The following is a 19,896-nucleotide window of genomic DNA, read 5'->3' on the forward strand; positions in this document are numbered from 1 at the left end:
GGAAATTAAGTTATCATACAGCTTGCATTGTCAAATTTAAGGATTTAATGTGGAATACCGAACACAAAAAAAGAACAAAACGTGGCACTAATTTTACTAAATCTAAGCACTTAGATTTTACTAAATCTAAGTTCCAAAAAACTCAGTTTTACATGATCTTTGTTGATATAGTCATTCAGGACCTGATTTAACGATCGGTCCGTAAACCCGACTTAAGGGCCCTAAAAAATGACCGTCGGTATAAAATTTTAGTAAAATATGGCTTTAATTTGTTAGTTACAGTGTTTAATATCAATGATTTATAAAGAATAGCAGTGTGGCTTTTGACATTAAAATGACTATTTTTTTTTTATTTGTACCCTAGCCTGTAGCATATGCAATTTGAAGTGCAGTTGCAACTCTACAGCATTTTTCTCTAATACAGTGAACCTGTCAATCTCGTATGTTGAGCGTTCAGAAAAAGAAAATTTGAGATATAGAGGCTTTGATTTTTGCATAAAAATCTGGCGACTATGAGTTATATATATTCAAGCAATAAGTACACTGTCGGTGAACTGAATATATAATAAACCAGTAAAAATTAAACAGGGTTGTACTTCAAACTTCCATAGCAGCAAATTTTGAACTTTGAGAAATAAAGGTTTTATGTATGAAGTACAGTCGGACCTCTATATATCGAAGTAGCAAATTGCCGTAAAAAAAATTCGATATATAGAAATTTCGATATACGGAAACGATCTTATTTTATCATAAAAATATCCTAAAACATTAAAATAAAAGCCAATTTTCGTGTATGAAAATCAATTTATAATTTATACGAGCATCGGATTAAATGAAAGTTAATGATTAAAAATTAACAGAAAGTACATTTTTATGCCAACATACATCTTCATATTCTTCAGCAATTCAACTTGATCACAACATTTGGGGATTTTCGTTTTAGCAATGTGATCAAGAGAAAATTAAAAAATCAATCTACTTATCTTAAATGATTATTAATGAAGCTAAAAAGACTAGGAATGATAATCAACAAACAAAAGGGATGACTTGAAACTGATTTTGCAGTGTTACTGGTTACAACTAAGATTTGAAATAAACTTGAGAGAATTTAAGAACTTCAGAACGGAACAGCGACTTAACTACACACCCTTCAACCCCAGATTCCTCATGAGTTCCGTAGCATCCTTTAGTGAATGTAATTTTCTCCTCTAACCTTAATTTTTTGAGACAAACAGTCTAAAATGAAAAAAAAAAAAAAAAAAATCTACTAATGTCTTGAAATTTTTTTTCGATATATAGAGATTTTTTCGATATATAGAAACAATTTTTCTGTATAATGAGCAAAGAAATTTGCTGGTATTTCGATATAGAGAAAATATCGATATGTGGAAGTTCGATATATGGAGGTTCAACTGTATTTGAGAAAAGCATGAGACATTAATTGAGATTGCTGAAATTTTTTTTAAAAATCGAGGTTTGCAGTTTTTTGAGATCGCAAGTTTCGAAATAGACAGATTCGACTGTATACTGCTCATATACTGTTAGTCGGTATACTGCTCATATAGTAGTGGGGTATTTGATTATGTGAAGAAATGTTCATCTTACCAAACGAATATCACTTGTCTAAAAGAATAATGTACGAGATCACTAGCTTTTTAAAAGAAGTCATGAAAGGTAGTTGAGAAAATTGTAACTTAAAGTTTTTCAAACTCTTTGTTTTGGCACCCCTTTCCTTTCATTACTTTCTGAAAAATTCTATTGTAAAAGATTACTTGCTGCAAGGGGCTGCATTTTGACTGTTTTATTTTCTGGTTTTTTTATTTCTCCCGTCTCGTCTCTCTGTTTACGTTGAAAAGAAATGTAAATTTTAGAACTCCTGAACCAAATACAACCAACTAAAATAAGTTTGATTTACAAAAAAATTAAAACAAAATTTTTGTGCCTATTCCGACTCCTCTACCATGCAAAGTTACGCCAGTGATCTCCCTAAAGTTGAATAAGCATGCTGTAAAATAGAAATGTTCTTTCTTTTTGTTATTGGAATTTAAAAGCATTTACATTTTTTTTAAATAGGGGGCTGTAAGCATGCAGTTTCTCTGATGACCTGGGTGCACAGGCGGAGTGAGGAACCATCTCCTACTTCAGTGCAATCGTACTGGAAGAAAGCAAAGCTCTCGGAAGTGGGCAGCAAGCTAAAGTATGTCAAAGCGAGAGACATCCCTGTGAAAAATTCCAGCAGAGATGACTCAGCAAACTATGGAGCTTTTCTCCAGTCATTAGTAATGAGGAGTAAACTGATGAATAGGGAAGATGCTGCCACTACAAGATACTTCCGGGAAGAAAAGGAGGTGGAAAAGTTATCGTTGCACTTTTTGTCCTGGGATTGTTTCAAAGCATACCCCAATGGCACCCCTGATGATTTTCTCCTATACTGCAGCTCCCATATGAGCGAATCAGCCTGCCAAGAAGTTGAATGCCAAACTGCAGACCAGGTCAAGAACCCTTTATGGTTCGAATTGAGATATGCAAGAATCACGGCTTCCAAAATCTATGAAGCAAGCCAATGCAGCACTTTTGACGGTTCTTTGTGCGAAACGCTTTTGGGTGCTCGAAAGGTGCGAGATACGAAGGCTATGAAGAGAGGGCGCACATTAGAGAGCATAGTAACAAAAGTTGTGGAGAAAGAAACAAAAATAAAATTCAAAAAGTGTGGACTGAAATTATCCTCAGAAGTGCCAGTTCACGGAGCTTCTTCGGATGGTCTAAGTGAGGAGCATGTTCTTGAGGTGAAATGTCCATCCTCAAAAAAAGCAATGAAAACGTATATTGCTGATGGCAAAATAAATAAAAGATATATTGCTCAGGTGCAAATGCAAATGTACATGTACGGGAAAACAAAAGGTTTGTTTGGTGTCGCACACCCAGATTTTGAACTGTCAAAAAATGTAATAATTTCTGAAGTACTGTATGACTCCAACCTTGCTGAATGCTTCATCCATAAAAGCATGAAGTTCTGGAAGGTTGCAATTTTTGAAAACCTGAAGAAACGTTTTGTGTAAGGTGTATTCATTACTCCAAAGTTTGTTATATTCATGATTTAAGTGTATTTATTCACCTTCCCACCTTTATTTTTCTACATTTTTGTCTAGGAATGTAGTATGTGTACCCTCATATTTAGAAAGTTGGCATATTTTAAGTTCTTTTTAATTTCACATACAATATATGCATGTTCATTTTCTTTACAATGAAAGATTAGAAATATTAAACATAACAAAAAATAAAGTATTTCAGTGGCTGCTTTTGATTATAAAGCCTAACTTGTTAATTTTTGCTGAAGGATTTTATTAACAGTAAGCTCCCGATTATCGGCGGTCGGATTATCCATAGGTCTTTTCATATATTTTTAACTGTCATTAAATATTTTTTAAACTTTTGACTGCGTTATTGTTTGTTTTACCTTTTACACATATTTTTTACATTCAATGTTAGTAAATGCAATGTAGCAATGCTTTTAACTAAAATTTAAATTAATATTTTATTCATATCTTTTTTATGCGATAGTATAGTTTTTTACCTGTTATTCGGATTATCTACGGTTCTGTGACCCCTATTTCCACAGATAATTGGGAGTGTACTCTATTTACTTCTAATAAGGTAGTCATTGAAAATAGTTATGTTAAGTTTCATTTACATTTTATTAACTTCAGTAATTAAGATTTGTCATTATATTGAAATTTTCATTTAGAAAGCATTAATTTTTTGATTAACAATTTTATCTAAATTGTGTACATATAAGCCAATCATTTGTGGTCAAAAATCAAATACTGTATGAATTTATAGGATCTCATAGATTTGATAATACCTCATTGATTTGATGAGTAAAACATTTAGTACAACTGAGGAGACTAATATATTTTCCATGTTAAAAGATTTATATTAAATTGCAAAGTATGCAGTACAGACCACTTTATCATTTTGTGTTAACCAATTTTTCATATTAAGCCTTTTCCTGTTAAATTTATGTATATATTTTAATATGCATATACATGCTACTGTTTTCTTTCTTTTTTTTTTTTTTTTCTTTTTCACTATTTATTAAATGAAGTATGGTCAAAAAAGTGGGGTAGTTGATGCTCCAAAATTTAATTTTGCTGTTCTGAGTAGAGGATTTTCCAACTCTGGAATAGGTTTCAGGCCTTCGAAACTAAATAAAAGTTGTTAAAAAAAATTATGCATATTTACATTTATACTTTTAGAAATTCAAAAGTTTTATCGCAAGCAAAAGCAGGTACACCCACATGTTTTGCCCTTCAAGATTAGTATAGAACTGTTTCTTCAACTTTTTCTCTCTGCCAAGTGTTCAAAAATAGGTGACATGTATAAAATGCACTGAAAAAGTATGATTGCTTAAGGAATAAATTATAAAAAAATATCTTGCTTTATTTAATTTCTTTTTCATTATAAGAGTATTAAGAATTCTTTTCCCATAATATTTATTATTACTTTAAAAATCTTATTATCTGAACTTTTCCTATATTTTAAACATTTACTGATTACTTTCAAACTTTTATCTTGTACCACACAGCTCAATTTTTTGTTTAGAGTCTGAAATCCATTGAAATACAGAAGACTTTCATCCCTGATTATAGTTCATTTTCATTTAAAACTCATTGTGTGCCTATATAATGTCAAGAAATATATTTTGAGAATTCATACTTCTTTTATGTTATAAATTTCAATTGCTTTACATTAGAGATGGAGTAAAGCTTCGGCCTGCCAGAATCACAAACTGTGATTTGGCTGGTTCAGCATAAAACAATCTTTGTCATGTTTTTCTTTTACAATTATTATAACATAAGGTTACACAACAATTATTATAATATAAATAAACTGTCTTTTAAATTCAAAATTTGTACATAACAATAATTCATTTCAGAAATTTATATTTGATTAAAAAATTTGTATTGAACCCTAGAAGCCAGAATTCATTCAACAATAAAATGTATATTAACAATGTATTCTATTGATAGTTACATTACATTATGTTTAGTTTACAATTTCATTTAAAGACTTAAGTTTTAAAATGAAGCTATTATGATTAATAATGATAAGTTTATAAATATATTGCATTAAACATTCTTAAAATATTTCTAGCTTTAAAACTTATAACAATAGTGATATTATTTATATGTATAACGGCAGATATGCGACTAAAGGGCATCCTTAAGTACTTTGTTTTAAAATGATATTTTGTGTAATAGTTATAGGTACAATATTTGAGTTTCTTAAATAGCATTAATCTGTCTACACATTTTAACTAATAAGAAATGATGCATTATATTACTTTTACAGAATCATCAAAAATTGAAAAGTTTTGCATTAAGAATGTTAGATATTTACACTAATATTAACACATAATCTTCTGCAAAATTACGCTTTGTGTCATCTCGACTTCAAATCATGTTTCTAATAAAATTATGTTGCATGTTCACAATACCACACACAGTTATCACAATGTCATCCAAAATATTAATATGATTCTTGTCTAAACAAGTGTGAGGTGCCACCATTTTAAATTCTCTTAAGCGACCAATTAGTCGTTCGACATGAATTCTCAAAGCAGCTATACGTTTTGATTGTTTGACCTCACTCTTGTTACTGCGTTTTGCTGCAGACACTGATGACGGACGCACCAATTTGCAAGATTTTTCTTCTAGCTCTTTCACAATGTCTTTAAATCCCCTGTCAGCCATTACCATGTCCCCAGCTGTTAAGTGATCCAGGTACCCAGATTCAGTGAGGATTACTTGGTCACTTGTTCTTCCACCAACACCATCTGACATAAAATTGATCAGTCCGTCTGGTGTGCACGATATTAAATATTTAATAGTATTACATCCGTAATATTGCGACCATGTCAAGGACTGGTTTATTGAGTTGCTTGGTTGTTCGATTTCAATCTCTAAACAGTGTACTATTGACACTACCTTGCTGTACTGAGCCCTGAAAGGGATAGGCAGTTTTTTGTATGTTTGTTTGTTTGTTGGCCACATGATAAGAGATTTCAAATTCTTTGCTATGAGAGGCAATGACTTGTCAAAAATCTTGCCAATTTGAGTTTCGGACAGGCCAAAATCGTCTGCTAAAATTGAAAAAGATTCATTAAGTTTAATTTTTTTCAGCACTATGAAACTGTCTCTTGAAGACAATTTTGTCTCTTCTGACAGTACTGCGACTAAGAAGAAGCTTTCGGTTGGAATACCTAAGCATCTCTTCGGGTTTTTTTCAATTTTCAGCACAGTTATCCTTAGGCACTCCTCTTTGAAAATTTTATTTTCAATTTCCTCATCCGTGCTGTTGTTTGGGCTTATACTTGGGGTGCTGAGACTGCACTGATAATCGGAAGAAATGGCATCTGGAACAGCTTCGGTACATGTATCTGCTTCCTGCTCTTTGAAGACTGGTGATGTCGCTCTCGATACTGTAGTCTGTTTCTTGGGTGACAGGGCTACAGTTGCAGTCGAAGTAGGTACGGTACCTACCTGTTTACTCACTGTCGATACAGGATGGGTTTGGCAGCCTCTGCTTTGAACTAGAGTATGCACACTGGGTAGAGTAGGACTAGATACACCATTGTCGTCAGGCAAACTATTATCACTAGTTTCATCGACAGAACTCTCATAATTATTAAAAGCACTGTCGATGAGGGCTTTTCATCTACATTTGACAACATATGTGCGCTCCTTGACAGCAATGGGCTTTTGGCATGAAAAAAGGTGTGGTAGAATGCCAGGCTTTAATTTGTTTAATTTCACATTGTTAGTTAACTTGTACTTCATATAATTTTCCATGTCCTCTTCAAACTGTTAAAAAAAGAAGGAAAGAAATTACTATACTGAAAATATGTAACTATTTCATGTATTTTAATATCTTTTCTGTTTTGAATAATGAAAACATGTATGCCTTGTATAATTTTTTATACACTAAGAAGTCAGGCAACTGTAAAATATTTTTAGTGAAATGCCTGAATGTATATACGGATTATTAAAAATTACATAAACACTGAAGATGTGCAAAGTATTTTTCGCTTTATCTAAAATTCAATTAATGTTATTGGAATATAACTATTACAAAATAATTAACATTGGTCACATTAAAAACATAAATAAACTTTAAAACTTATACGTACAAATTTGCATTAGTAGGATCAGTTCTTTGAAAGACTTATAAACTATGCTTTACTGAAGTAATATTTCCAAAAAAAAAATCTGAAACAGAGCAGAAGCAAACCACGACCTCAAACTAAAAAATTACTAATTTCAATCACTCGTTTTCGGTGTATTTGGTAGCTAAATGTATTATTTTTTAGTTATGTGTAATTTATATGAAGTATTTACTATATTATATACCCACAATTATTTATTGCTTGATTAGTTTCTTATTTTTTTAAAAAATGAAGCATAACTTTAAAAAATTTATTCCGGTATATTTTATATTATGAAAAACATGCAATATTGTGTACATTTGTGCTTCTTGTTATAGGGATCTATTCTGTTTGGAGAACAGAGGTCTTTAATGCAGAATGTGGACAATACTAATATTTTCTTATTTCAGCGTTTCTCAACCATTTTTGACTTGCGGACACCAGCAAAAGAGCTTTTGAAAACAAATTGAGGGCTGGTGTTGCTTTTTATCCTTTTATTATTCCTTCTTTCTTTTTCCAAAAGAGAAAAAGTAGAGAAAACCATGCATTTGCAAACAGTTAAGAACATTTGAATCTGATTTATGGGCCTTTCGACTCAAGGACCATTAAACACCAATGAAAAAATTTTATGAACAGCTGAGGACCTGTCAAATGTTTCTGCGGATCAGTGCCAGTCCGCCAGGTCACTGGTTAGAACCTGATGTATTTCCTACACATGTTTACAGAAAGTAGCTTCTTTGTGAACTGATAAAATTTTTAAATTTTTATTCAAAATTTTTCTAGTGTTCTATTAGATGTGTTTGTGGTTCAAAATTTTCAGCTGAAAAATTATTTAAAAAACAATTTAAAATGTTTGACCCCCCCCCTTTCCAAGATTTTTGTATGCATATGTAAGAGTTTTTCGGGGGGGGGGGGGGTCAAACTTCCTCATAGTTTCAGAAAGTTTCAGTCTTCAGAAAAATTTTACTTGAGTGCACTGAAACACCTGTGTTCTTTATCAGGATGGACTATTGGGAATGCTAGTTTAAGAAATATAAGCTGAAAAAATGTTTGAAAATTCCAAGTAATTTTCAATAATAATAAAACGCATGGGTGCCCATATGCAAAGTCGCAAAGGGGGGGGGGGGGGCTCAAATATTTTCCCCGTGGTTTAGCTGGATATTTTCCCAGTGGAAACTGATTTCAGGTCAGATAAGTCATTAAAATTTGACATTTTTAATAACTTATTCATTAATGGCTGGAGAAGAAATGTTTTTGCAAAGAAAAAAGTACTAAAAACAAGGAAGTTCTAATTTCAAGGGGGGGGGGCTCGAGCTCCCTCCTTGCCCCCCATATGGTGCCCTTGATAAAACACACAAAGATCACAACTGTACAGATGTTTTGAATACAGAACAAAATAAAATATATTGAGAAATGGAAAAGACATTTTGAAACTACTTTTAAAATCATAATTTTTTTTCTTTGGAATATTCAGGGTTTACGGAAATAATCATTTTTTTAAAACTTATCTAAAGTTTTTTTTTTTTCCTTCTCTACTACAGTTATTTAAAAATTCTAGATCTCTTTATCTTTCACTCTAATTCTCAGAGCCCTATCCCCCTGCAAGCTCAAAAAAAAAAAAAAAAAAAGTAAAGTAAATAAATAAAATAATTATAATGACAAGATTAATGTCTTTAATCCTGAAATTTCAATTTCAGTAAAAAAAAAAGTGAAGTTATTTTGGATACAAATGTTTAAACAAAACAAAAATTAAATAAATTTTTAAATTACAAAACCTACAGATTTATCCTGTAAGAAAATAAAATAATTTCTTTTTAATGGATAAAAAACGAAAAAGTGCTATACAAGCACTTATTTTCGCGAAAACACCGATACCTTTATTTTCGCGAAAATTAAGTTTTGTGAAAATTTGCAGTAATCTAAGTAGCAATTAGTAAACATTTTAATTCACCACAATAAATGATTCATTAAAAAAAAGCTGGAAAAAGTATAACAATCATGTAATTAAAATATGATTGACTTACTTTAAAATGATTTTCGCAACAGAACAGTGACGAAGTCGCAGACAGTTTGCGGTTTTTCTTTTCATCTCATTTGATTGCTTTGCACCAATCTTTTCTTTTATCTCCTTTAGGTACGCTAAAAAATAACTTATCTGGTGCATTAAACATCGAACTATTGCAACATGGTACAATACAGTATTTGTAATTTTTTGCCATCGTTAATGATGTTAGCGATATTATGTTCGGAGCACACGTGCGTTTTGTTTTCCCCTTTCCCCAGTCGGTTATCGGGGAAAGGCTGAAGTGGGACTGAATCGTGACGTCAGCAGTTGGGAAGGAGAAACTGTCGTCTTTTAGGGGGCGGGGCTTATGGGACGATTTTAAAAATTAATTATAAAATAACTAGAGACCCTATTGAAGTGAAATTGGTGTCTATCGTCATAAAATGATATGAATTTTAATTTAAAAAAATAAAAAAATAGCATGCAGGTTCCTCATTGTGTTTTCCATGTTTAGAACACACAGGAAAAAAAAACTCTTGGATTTTTTAATTTAAAAAAAGTATCACACTTATATGAGTTGCATTACTTACTTGATGAGGTGCTACATTAGTTAGGGACATGTTAAAAGAGAAATAGTTTTCATATTTGAAATTTTGTGTTGTTTTTCCTTCTACATGTGCTTGCCTATCCAGCTTTTCTGCAGCACTGGACTTACTGCTCAATATTCGAATACTGGAACACTGAATTCTATGAATAAAAATCATTAAAGTAAAAAACTGAGTGTTTCCAATGAAAATTAAGAAAAGTTCACGTACTGTTACTACACCCTAAACACATTGCATATTTACCTTTGTCTGACAAAATCAAGTATTCTTCTATCTTTTGAAATTACATCAGCTATTATGTACTTAACACCCTCTAACACCTTCTCCTCTGTTTCTAAACCTAAAATAAATGTTTATACATAAACATTTATTACATAAGATAAAACCTCAAGCAACATATCTAGTACAAGCAAAATTTTTCCACATAATTTTATTTCATGATGGCAAATTTTTTAGAAACTATCATTACGTTGAAACAAGATTTTTTTTTTACATTATCCTAATGTCAATTGAAACAGGACTGAACAGTCAGTTTATACAGCAGATATTCCCTTGAATCGATGTTCACTGTAGTTTATCGTAGTTATCATTTTTCAAACATTTTGAAAATTTTTATTTTAAAGTTTAAGTTTAAAATATTGAGCTACAAACATATTAAACGAGCTGATGTGCGCATCACATGACTTCCTTTTACTCCAATTTAATGTCATTTCCCCATTACTAGCAATTTTAATGTGATTCAATAGTTTACTTTCTAAATATCACCAACAGTGGCCAAATTGAAACCAGATTCAAAAAAAAAAAAAAAAAATGCCAAATTTGTCCCTAAGTTGGTGACAAAACTTGGTGACCAAAAGGCTGGCGATACATTGCCAAGTAAACGCCAAGTTATAACACCACTTGAGTTTACATCGAAATTAATAATTATTTACTCCCAAAGAGGGGCAAAAGCCCCCTTTAGAAACACCCGAATGCAACCAAAAGGGGAGGTGCACAACTAGACCCCACTAGGAGTCAACGTACCAAATTTCAACTTTATAGGCCTTACTGTTCTTGAGTTATGCGATATACATAAGCACATACATACAGACATAATGAGAAAATTTGTTGTATTTAACTCGGGAATCGTCATTATGGATATTTCGCGTGTCTTATGTTCTTAGGCACATGCGGTTGAGTCGGAAAAAAACTCAATATTCATTCAGGGGTGAGTAAACTGGAAATTAAGGTCGATTTTTGAGTGAAATTTTTTTGCGAATACAATATTTCCTTTTTTGTAAAATGAAGTAAAAAAATAAAAAACATATCAATTTGTTGGGAAGAAATATTGACTCGCTTAATGCTGGTTTTATAGGAATTGTGCCACACATAATCAAACTGACATCCTGAGGCGTCCAGAACTTCAATTGCATTGATTATTTCAGAAAGGGCATAAGTCCTACGGGAATCCATTGGACTTATGCCCTTTCCGAAATAATCAATTCAATTTTTGGTAAGGGGAAAATTTTCAATCTGTTGAATGAAAGCTTGAACTTAACCTAATGATAAAATAGCAGCATTCGCACATAGATATCTGCCTCTAATGTGTACGTATACCCTTCACACTTCCAAGCTACTGCTTCTTGCCATTTTTTCTTATGGATAGTTCTTAAAACTGGAATCTAAGTCTTAATTTATCAACAGAAAAAATAAATAAAAATTTAGACATAGACAATATTTTCCTAAAATTATAATAAACACATATATTTTTATTACAGTTACTTTAGAGGCAGTTTGGTGTTTAATTCGCATTTTGATTTTAGTTCCTTAAAACTCTTCTAAGTAAATGTTTCACTGTAGAATTACATTTTAAGACTTGGGACAGTGACAAGCCTGAGCTCTGGCTGGTAGTAGTAAGTTAAGCTTGGATACAGCTGAAAGGGCAGACTCTTAGTTACTTTTTTCCACCAGTTGAAATAAGAGGATCACAGTCAGGTCAGTAAAAACAAGACATACTCATTACTTTCATATTGCACCTTGGAGTATATGTTTAAAAACATATTTTCAAATAAAACCATCCACAATTTAATTTTAAAAAATACAGTCTTCAAAGTATAAGCTTTTAAAGAGATTCTGGTGGAATCTATCTGAAATCTATGAAAACCAATAGTATACATATGTTATGAGGATGAAAATATTAATAGTTTTATCAAATACATAATGCATAAATGATTTCAATATTTAATCTAAAATGTACATGATAGATTACAAACAAGTAAATATTTTCTGTTTTAAAAATTGTCAAACATAACCCATTATTTGTGTCACATAAGTTAACTCATTGTTTGCATTGCCAAAAAAAAAAAAAAAATAATAATAATAATAAGTACTAGCCTATGCTCACACAGTGACTGAAAAACACTAGATCAAAACATTAATGTCTGATATTCAATATGAATAATTGCAAAAAAAAATACAATCAAGTCATACCTTTAACAGGTTTAACATATGAGGCCACATTGACAGATGTTAAAGATGCTGGCCAATTTAAAAGCTGTAATGCAACTCCTTCTAAACCTAATTGTTTCGATTTTTCAGCAAGAGATTTCTTACTTCCAGGTTTAAATGGAGCATACTGCAAAGCAATAAAACATGAAAAACTAAAAGAGAATAAGAAAAAAATAAATAAAAAACTGAGTAGGAGTCATATTTATATTTCATAAAAAGACATTTTATTTTGTAATATAAGTTATGGTTAAAGTGTGAAATTCCTTATTAACATAGAATAACTAGGTATATCCTGAAATAACTAGATAAGTCAGTTAAAACATATAAAAAGGTTCAATTCTACAATTTAACAAGTTATCCTCATGCATATATTAGCCAATGATCAAGTAACGCACGTGTTTCAACAATGAAACTTGTACCAGGGCATGATGGTTTGAAAATGAATTTTGGTAATGTTTAACATACAGGGAAGGGCTTTATTGTGACAAGGCTGAACTCGATCCGGTAACTTAAAAATTTTTACTGGTAAGATTGGGTCATTTCAGGGAAATGAAGAAACGAAAAAGGGGTCAACAATGAAAGCTATCCACTGGAGTTCAGGGTTCATCCACTGGAGTTAGGGTTAACATTTCAACTACCCAACTATCACCAAACAGGCAATTGCTTCATTCAAATGTAGAAGGAGAGATTCAATTTTCACCCGTCATATAGAAGAGCCCCGACTTTCTAGTTATATAAAATAACAATTACTTGGTTGTTAAAGTATGAAATACGGCACTTGAAAATACTATGAACTTATTTTAGTTGATTTTAGTCTGTTTTGAATAGCTTTTACCTGCTCTGTAATGGCATGCAACGGTGCACACTTCATTGTATTGCTTTTACACATACAATTTAGATACTGCATTTGTTACTCTTTTCAGCAATACTAAATTATATCATCTGCTTTTCTTTATTATTTATCAACTAACCATCTCAAAACAGGATTAAATATACTTTTTGAAACATTTTAGCCCGTTATGATTAATTAATGTATAAATAACTTTGATTTTTTCTCCATTCTTAACAGTCTATCATTAGTTATTTCATATATTAAATAGGTTAAGCATGAACCTTTTTTATTTATTATATACCTTAACTAACTTGTGTCGTTATTTCATGAAATACAATTATTCTGGGTAACTTATGCGGTGAGAAATAATCATTTAGTGACCTTACATAAGCAAAATAAAATAATTTACTGTTCAGGAGCTTGCTTGGAGACTTGGTTGACTAAGAAATGGGCCATAATATTCAAATCTGAGGAAAGACCGGTCATCATTTAAAAAATCTCAACCTTCTTCCCCCCCGAAAAAACTCTTTTTGCAAAAATGATTTTTCCAGAAATAGCACTCTTAAGAAAGAACAAGACCTAAACACAGTCCTATGAAAAAGTTTTTACAACTTCTTGCATAAAAAATTTTCAACAAAAGGCAGAATTTTCTTTAACATATACGGTTTGTCCCAAAAGTAATAAGACTGATTTTTTTGAGACGAGACAATATTGCCCACAATTGCGCGATTCACTGGAAGTGGTAAAGGATACTCTAAGCTTTCCAGAGACATCAGGTTCAATTGTCTATGAGCTCTTGGAGCGATGAGAGGTCAATTTTAGTGAACCTTCTCACAGAGCCGTCATCATGGAGAGAACTTTGGAGCAATGCTATGCAATTAAAATTTTGCGTCAAAATCTAAAAGATGGCAATGAAAACGTTTTATTAGTTCACTCAGGCCTTCAAGGGTAATTGCTTGTCATACTAGCAGGTCAAAAAGTGGCACAAGTCATTCACAGATGGCTAGGAGACAAGTCGCCAATGAGGCTATTTCTGTTGCGTCCATCATCATCGCGAACTAACGATAATGTCCTTCATGTGCGGGATTTGCTGAACAAAGACGCCAAATGAGTGTTGGTTTGATGACAGAACAATTAAATTTGCTGAAAACAGATGTTCATCAAATTGTTACGGAAGACTTGGCCATGCATAAGATTTTCGCGAAACTTGTGCCATAGGTCTTGTCCGATCGCCTTCGTTGTCAACTCCTATTTGACCCGGATCGGTGTTTCAACAATGCCACGGACCCCCTATAGACCCGGCAGACTTCTTGCTTCCAAAGGTGAAAAGGGAGCTGAAAGGAAAGATATGGAGACCCTGAACAACATTCAAAAGACCACGACGAGGTGCCTTAACAACATTCCCAAAAGCAAGTTCCAAAGGACCTTGGATGCATGGAAAACACATGGGCAAAGGTGTATAGATGCAGGAGGAGACTATCTTGAAGAGTGTTAAGTTTAATTACATGTTTGATCAATAAAACTATTTTTTTTTTTGAAAAAAGTCTTATTACTTTTGGGACAAACCGTATACAATTTTCATACACCTAATTTTACACTGGGATAATGTTTTCTCTAGTTTTGATTTTCTCATTACTCTTATGCAATTTTTTACAACTTAAAATAAATTTCACACAAAAAAGAAAAACAAAATGCATTGTCACAACAACAAAAAGAGAAATGAAGGGGAAAAAAATGAGGGGTGTGTAAAAGACATGGGGAAAAAAATCCAGATAGATCCTTTATACATGAAATACACTGCCAGCTCAGTCATTCTATTCGAGGACTGCAGTTTCGTGCTTATTAGCACTCATCAGCCCGGCATAGGAGGTGACTGAGCTGGAGGTGGAAAACCTCTTAAGGAAGCCAAGAGTGCCAAACAATCTAGTAGCTAATATAGAATTAGTGCTAATCACCAGTTTGTTTGGTACTCTTGGCTTCCTTAAGAGGTTTTCCACCTCCAGCTCAGTCACTTCCTATGTCGGGCTGATGAGTGCTAATAAGCACAAAACTGCAGTCCTCGGCTGGAATGACTGAGCTGGCAGTGTATTTCATGTATTTCTGCCTTAGCCATGGCTGTAGGGCGGTAACTTACTGAAGATTCTTTATATTTTATATAGGTAACAACTACAACACATTCACCCAGTGCTGCCAACCTTTTTTCAGACAGTAATGTGTAGTAAAAATGAAAAAATTAAATCAAGTGTTTATGTGTAGTCTTATCAGTGAAATCAGTTATTTTTAATATCATTCTAAATTTTCAAGGATGGTGGGAAACCTGACTTTATAAAGGTAAAAAAATTTATCAACTAGTTTACATACTGAATTCATTACCTCTTTACTCAAGCTTGCAAAAGATTAAAACAAGCGAGAGATTTTTTCTTTTTTTTTTTAATTGACAGCATTCAACCAATAATTAGATTTATATTAAAAAAAAAATAGATATTTAGTTTGAATTTTAAAAACATATATTTCAAAAGACTAACAACAAAAAATAAAATGAAATAAAATGAAACAAAGTAAAATAAAGTTACCAGAAGTTCAACTTCATCCAAGGTTTTGGCACTTAATAATTCAACTGCAGCTTTATCGAAAAACTTTTCATTCTTCACCGTTTTTAGTATTGCTTCTACTTTTTTGTGAACAGTCCTTAAAGAAATTTAATAAAAACAATAAGGCAAACTCAAATAAAAAAAATTATTTGATAAAAAGTAATTACATAAAGAAATTAAATAAGAGGAAAGTTAAAAAAAAAAGAAATAAATAGATCTTTTTTTTTTAAACTACAGTACAAAATTAAAAGCAAGTGTAACTTGATATTTTATATCCATTTTGTAACCATCAGATCCTTTTTTGAAGTAAGTTACTGAACTGAATAAAAAAAACAAAACCCCAAATGTAGCTGATGGTTCAGAAACTTATAAACAATGCATTAAGAAGTGCAATAGTCGGAAGTAGTGTCATACAAGTAGTTCAGATACTTTAGCCGCTACATTTTTTTTTTAGTTTGTAATGTTACACACCACTTTTTAAAAAAGTAGTGTAGTGAGTTGTGCAATACAAAAAAAAAAAAAGCAGAGTGTAGCAATTTTTCGAAAGTACTTTTAATGTTAAGTTAGACAGTAAACAAGGTTCAAACAATATTTAATCTAGACACTATGAATAACATCTTAATTTATCACCCTTTTTAGGTCATAACTAGAGATTGCAATACCGGACCAAAAATGTAATACTGGTAGTCAGTATTTTTAAGGCGTCATACCAGAATACTGCTACAGTGAAACCTGTGTATAACGATACTGTCTGTAATGATAACCTGTCGGTAACTTTTTTTTTTTTTTGGACCCAGCAAAATGTCAGCACGAATAATCAAACTGTCTATAACGACAACCTTTCTATTACAATATTTATTTTAGGCCCCAACAGTATCGTTGTAGACAGGTTTTACTGTAGCAGAAATTTCTCAAAAAATGATCTACAGCATAATTGTTTCATTGCCATAGTTCATAAGTTGGCAAAAAGTGCATTATTTATGAAAACGTATTGGGAAGAAATATAAAAATGATGGAACAAAATCGATAATAGTAAACTAGTCGATGCATTAACTGAACTGTCTCTGAGCCAGGACTCATTTTAGTGCACAAATTTCCTGCAATTGAAAATACACTTTTTGAAACCATGCAGGTCGGTGGTACTGTTTACAATATGCGATACACCTCTTCTAATTGTCTCAAAGTTCTTCATTTTCAAATAATTCAGTCTCTTGCATGATATTTTAAAAATAATCTTTTTTTACTTTTTCTATATCTAATATATAGAAGAAAGTATTGCATTCGTGCAAATTTTTGATGGATTCAAACGTTTTGAGGTGTGCTGAGTCCATTTCGACTATTTTTGGAAAATGTCTGTCTGTATTTGTGTGTGTGTGTGTGTGTGTGTGTCACGTATGTGTGTGAAACGTTTTTTGTGGTCACTCTACAGCAAAAACTACTGCATGAAATCAAACGAAATTTAGTACACGTATGTGCCCCTATGTGAGCTTGTGCCCAGTGGTTTTTGGCGCGAATTCCTCGAAGTGGGGTGGAGCAATGGAAAGTTTCTTGAGTTATGCATGCTTACTATTACCCAGGAAGTAACTGACGGAATCGAACAAAATATGGTCCATATGTTGCCCCTAACAGGAACAGGTGCAGATTCAATTTTGGTGTCAATAGCTCAAACAGGGGTTGAGTTATAGAACGTTTTTTTTGTCGTTTATTGTGACTGCTGTATCTCAAGAAATAACGAACAGAAACAAACAAAAATTTATCGACAAGTAGCCCTTAAAGGGTTTAAGAGCTGATTTTATTTTGGTGTCAACAGCTGAAACGGGGGTGGCACAATCGAATGTTCTTTTTTTCCATTGTGAGTGCCATATCTCAAGAAGTAATGCTACGTCTGGATGAAATTTGGAATAAATATGAAATCATATGTACAGGCATTGGTTCAATTTTGGCGCCAATCGCTCCAAGAGGTGCTGATTTTTTTTTTTTTTTTTTTTTTGCGAATAAAAATAGCATAATTAATGCAACAATAAGAAAGATAAATAGTAATAAACTGTTGCCTGCGTATTTCTCGTGATTTTAATTGTATGGAAATGATCGGAAATATTATCTCAAAATGACTTAAAATTTTTAACTGTTGCCATCTAATGTTTGTTAACAAATAAAATATTTGTAATTAATTCAAGCAAGTCTTTTAACATAACTTTCAATTTTCGCTCTTTGCTTTGATTTTGCGATAATTCAGACATTAGGATGGTCGTCAAGTTCTGGCGTGTGTAATTTTGTTTTTGTTGGGAATATTGCTTCCACCCCAAGCATGGGAAGGGATCAGAATTATAAGAAAGATATAGAAGAAAATTTCGTGATAGCCACAACATACTAGTTTTTTTTTTTTTTTTTTTTGCATGTGTGTGTGTGCATTTCTTTTGTATTGTTAGCATTTTTCTTTTTTTTTTTTTTTTTTGAATTTACAGGTAGTTTTAATTTTTTCGAGACAATACTTTTCCAATATTAACATATCATTAATGATTTCTTCTTGATCTGAATAGATTTATGTTTGTCTTTTATCAGCCTTTTAATTTTAAAATTACGATGAACTCAGCTAAATTTAATTTTGTTAGTTTCTTTTATTTGTTTTGGTTTTCTTTTCAAAATTCTTTACAATCATGATTATATAAATGTCTGAAAATATGCTGCAGTTGCTTATGCCTTACTTCTATGCCAATTTTCAAGACACTATATATTCTCTATATATCATCTTCCCAAGTAAAGATAAATATAGCAAGACAGGACAACAAACCAAACTGATGATAATAAAGTACCATATATTATACCAACATGAAAAGGTTTTTGTCAAAATTTAGTACACGTGAGACTAATATTTTTTAAAATATCATAAAGTATTACTACAATTGATGGTTTGAATAAGTTACAGTATAACTTATATTTAATGATACCTGATTTAATGATTTCTTCAATATAGTGATACCTTTCACTGGTCTGGAATGTCTATGCTCCTTGATTTAATGATAACTTTTTCCAGTCCCTGGACAATTCTTAAATCTCGGGTTACACTGTATTTATAGGACAAATGCATTCGAAATTGCTCCTGAAATTAACTTTCAGAAAAGGGAAAGTGAGCGATCATGATCAGGGAAATGGGAAAAAATAAAAACATGGTGCACATAACCACATGAAAATGCGAGTCATATCACCATCTAGTAATGAAAATATCATTTTGAAATCTTTCCGTTACTTTTATTTAATGATATTTTATTATTTTTACATTGATTGATTTTGGTACTGTATCATGGAAAATGAAATGTGCATTAAAAAGAAAAGTTGGTATCTAATAAGTCAAAACTGAAAACTCTTTAATTAAATCTTTTTTTTTTTCAACTAATACCAAAAATACTGGTACATCTGCTGTCTCCCGACATCGCAATATAAAGTGTAGTTATTGTCATAACATTGAATTCTAAAGTTCGTGTACAAAAAGAAAGTTTTGTCTTTGACATAATGAAAGAAGAAAAAAATCATTTTCCTTACTTCACTTCTTCATAAGCTTCCTGAATATCTCGAATTTTATCAGCTAACAATCCACCAGTCATTTCTTTTCTGTACCTTACAATAAACGGTATAGTACATTCTTGATTTAGAAGACTTATTACATTTTTTGCAGTAATTAGTGGAACTTTAGCAGTTTCAGCAACAACCTCTTCATCCTTCCAAGGTTCAGCTGAGAGTCTAGCCTGACAAAAGAAAGATCTCAATACCAACTCATTAAATTTAAATGTTGCAAAATGTATACTACAGTACAGTGGCGGCAGTTTGGGGGAGGGGGGACCCCCAAACTGCCACCCCCTTCCACTTTTAATGGTTAATTAATTTGTTTTATTTTCCAATTTAGGAAGAAAAACAAGAAATTATTTTTTCAAAAAAGCAGAAGTTTTGAAACTCTCAGATCATAATTATTCATTTTACTTTGTATATCTGTTTACAAAACATTATTTAGCACAAGCAGCAACTTTTAGTTTATGGATTCATTGTTTAGACATTAATAAAACAATTGTTTAACTAAAACAAACCGTACTTGTTTAAAGAAATTATTACCAAGTGCATGGGTCGAAGTGGCGAGTTCAAAAAGTTTAGGAGACAATTTTGGCAAAATTTTAGGACAT

The 19,896-nt window shown here is 31.8% G+C and overlaps 1 protein-coding gene across 3 annotated transcripts in view; it reads right to left on the reverse strand.

Annotated features, from left to right (window-relative positions):
• LOC129224048 (S1 RNA-binding domain-containing protein 1-like) overlaps nucleotides 1-19,896 on the reverse strand; it is a 69,330-nt gene that overhangs the window by 38,566 nt on the left and 10,868 nt on the right. For all 3 annotated transcript variants that reach the window (XM_054858445.1, XM_054858447.1, XM_054858446.1), the window contains 5 exons: nucleotides 19,265-19,467; nucleotides 15,707-15,821; nucleotides 12,284-12,428; nucleotides 10,058-10,154; nucleotides 9,800-9,956 (listed from right to left, as the gene is read on the reverse strand). In XM_054858445.1, coding sequence (XP_054714420.1) covers nucleotides 9,800-9,956; nucleotides 10,058-10,154; nucleotides 12,284-12,428; nucleotides 15,707-15,821; nucleotides 19,265-19,467 — 717 coding nt within the window. The remainder of the gene's footprint in view (nucleotides 1-9,799; nucleotides 9,957-10,057; nucleotides 10,155-12,283; nucleotides 12,429-15,706; nucleotides 15,822-19,264; nucleotides 19,468-19,896) is intronic.

This window comes from Uloborus diversus, chromosome 6 (genome assembly GCF_026930045.1).
Source record: "Uloborus diversus isolate 005 chromosome 6, Udiv.v.3.1, whole genome shotgun sequence".
In the NCBI taxonomy this organism is placed as follows: Eukaryota; Metazoa; Arthropoda; class Arachnida; order Araneae; family Uloboridae; genus Uloborus; species Uloborus diversus.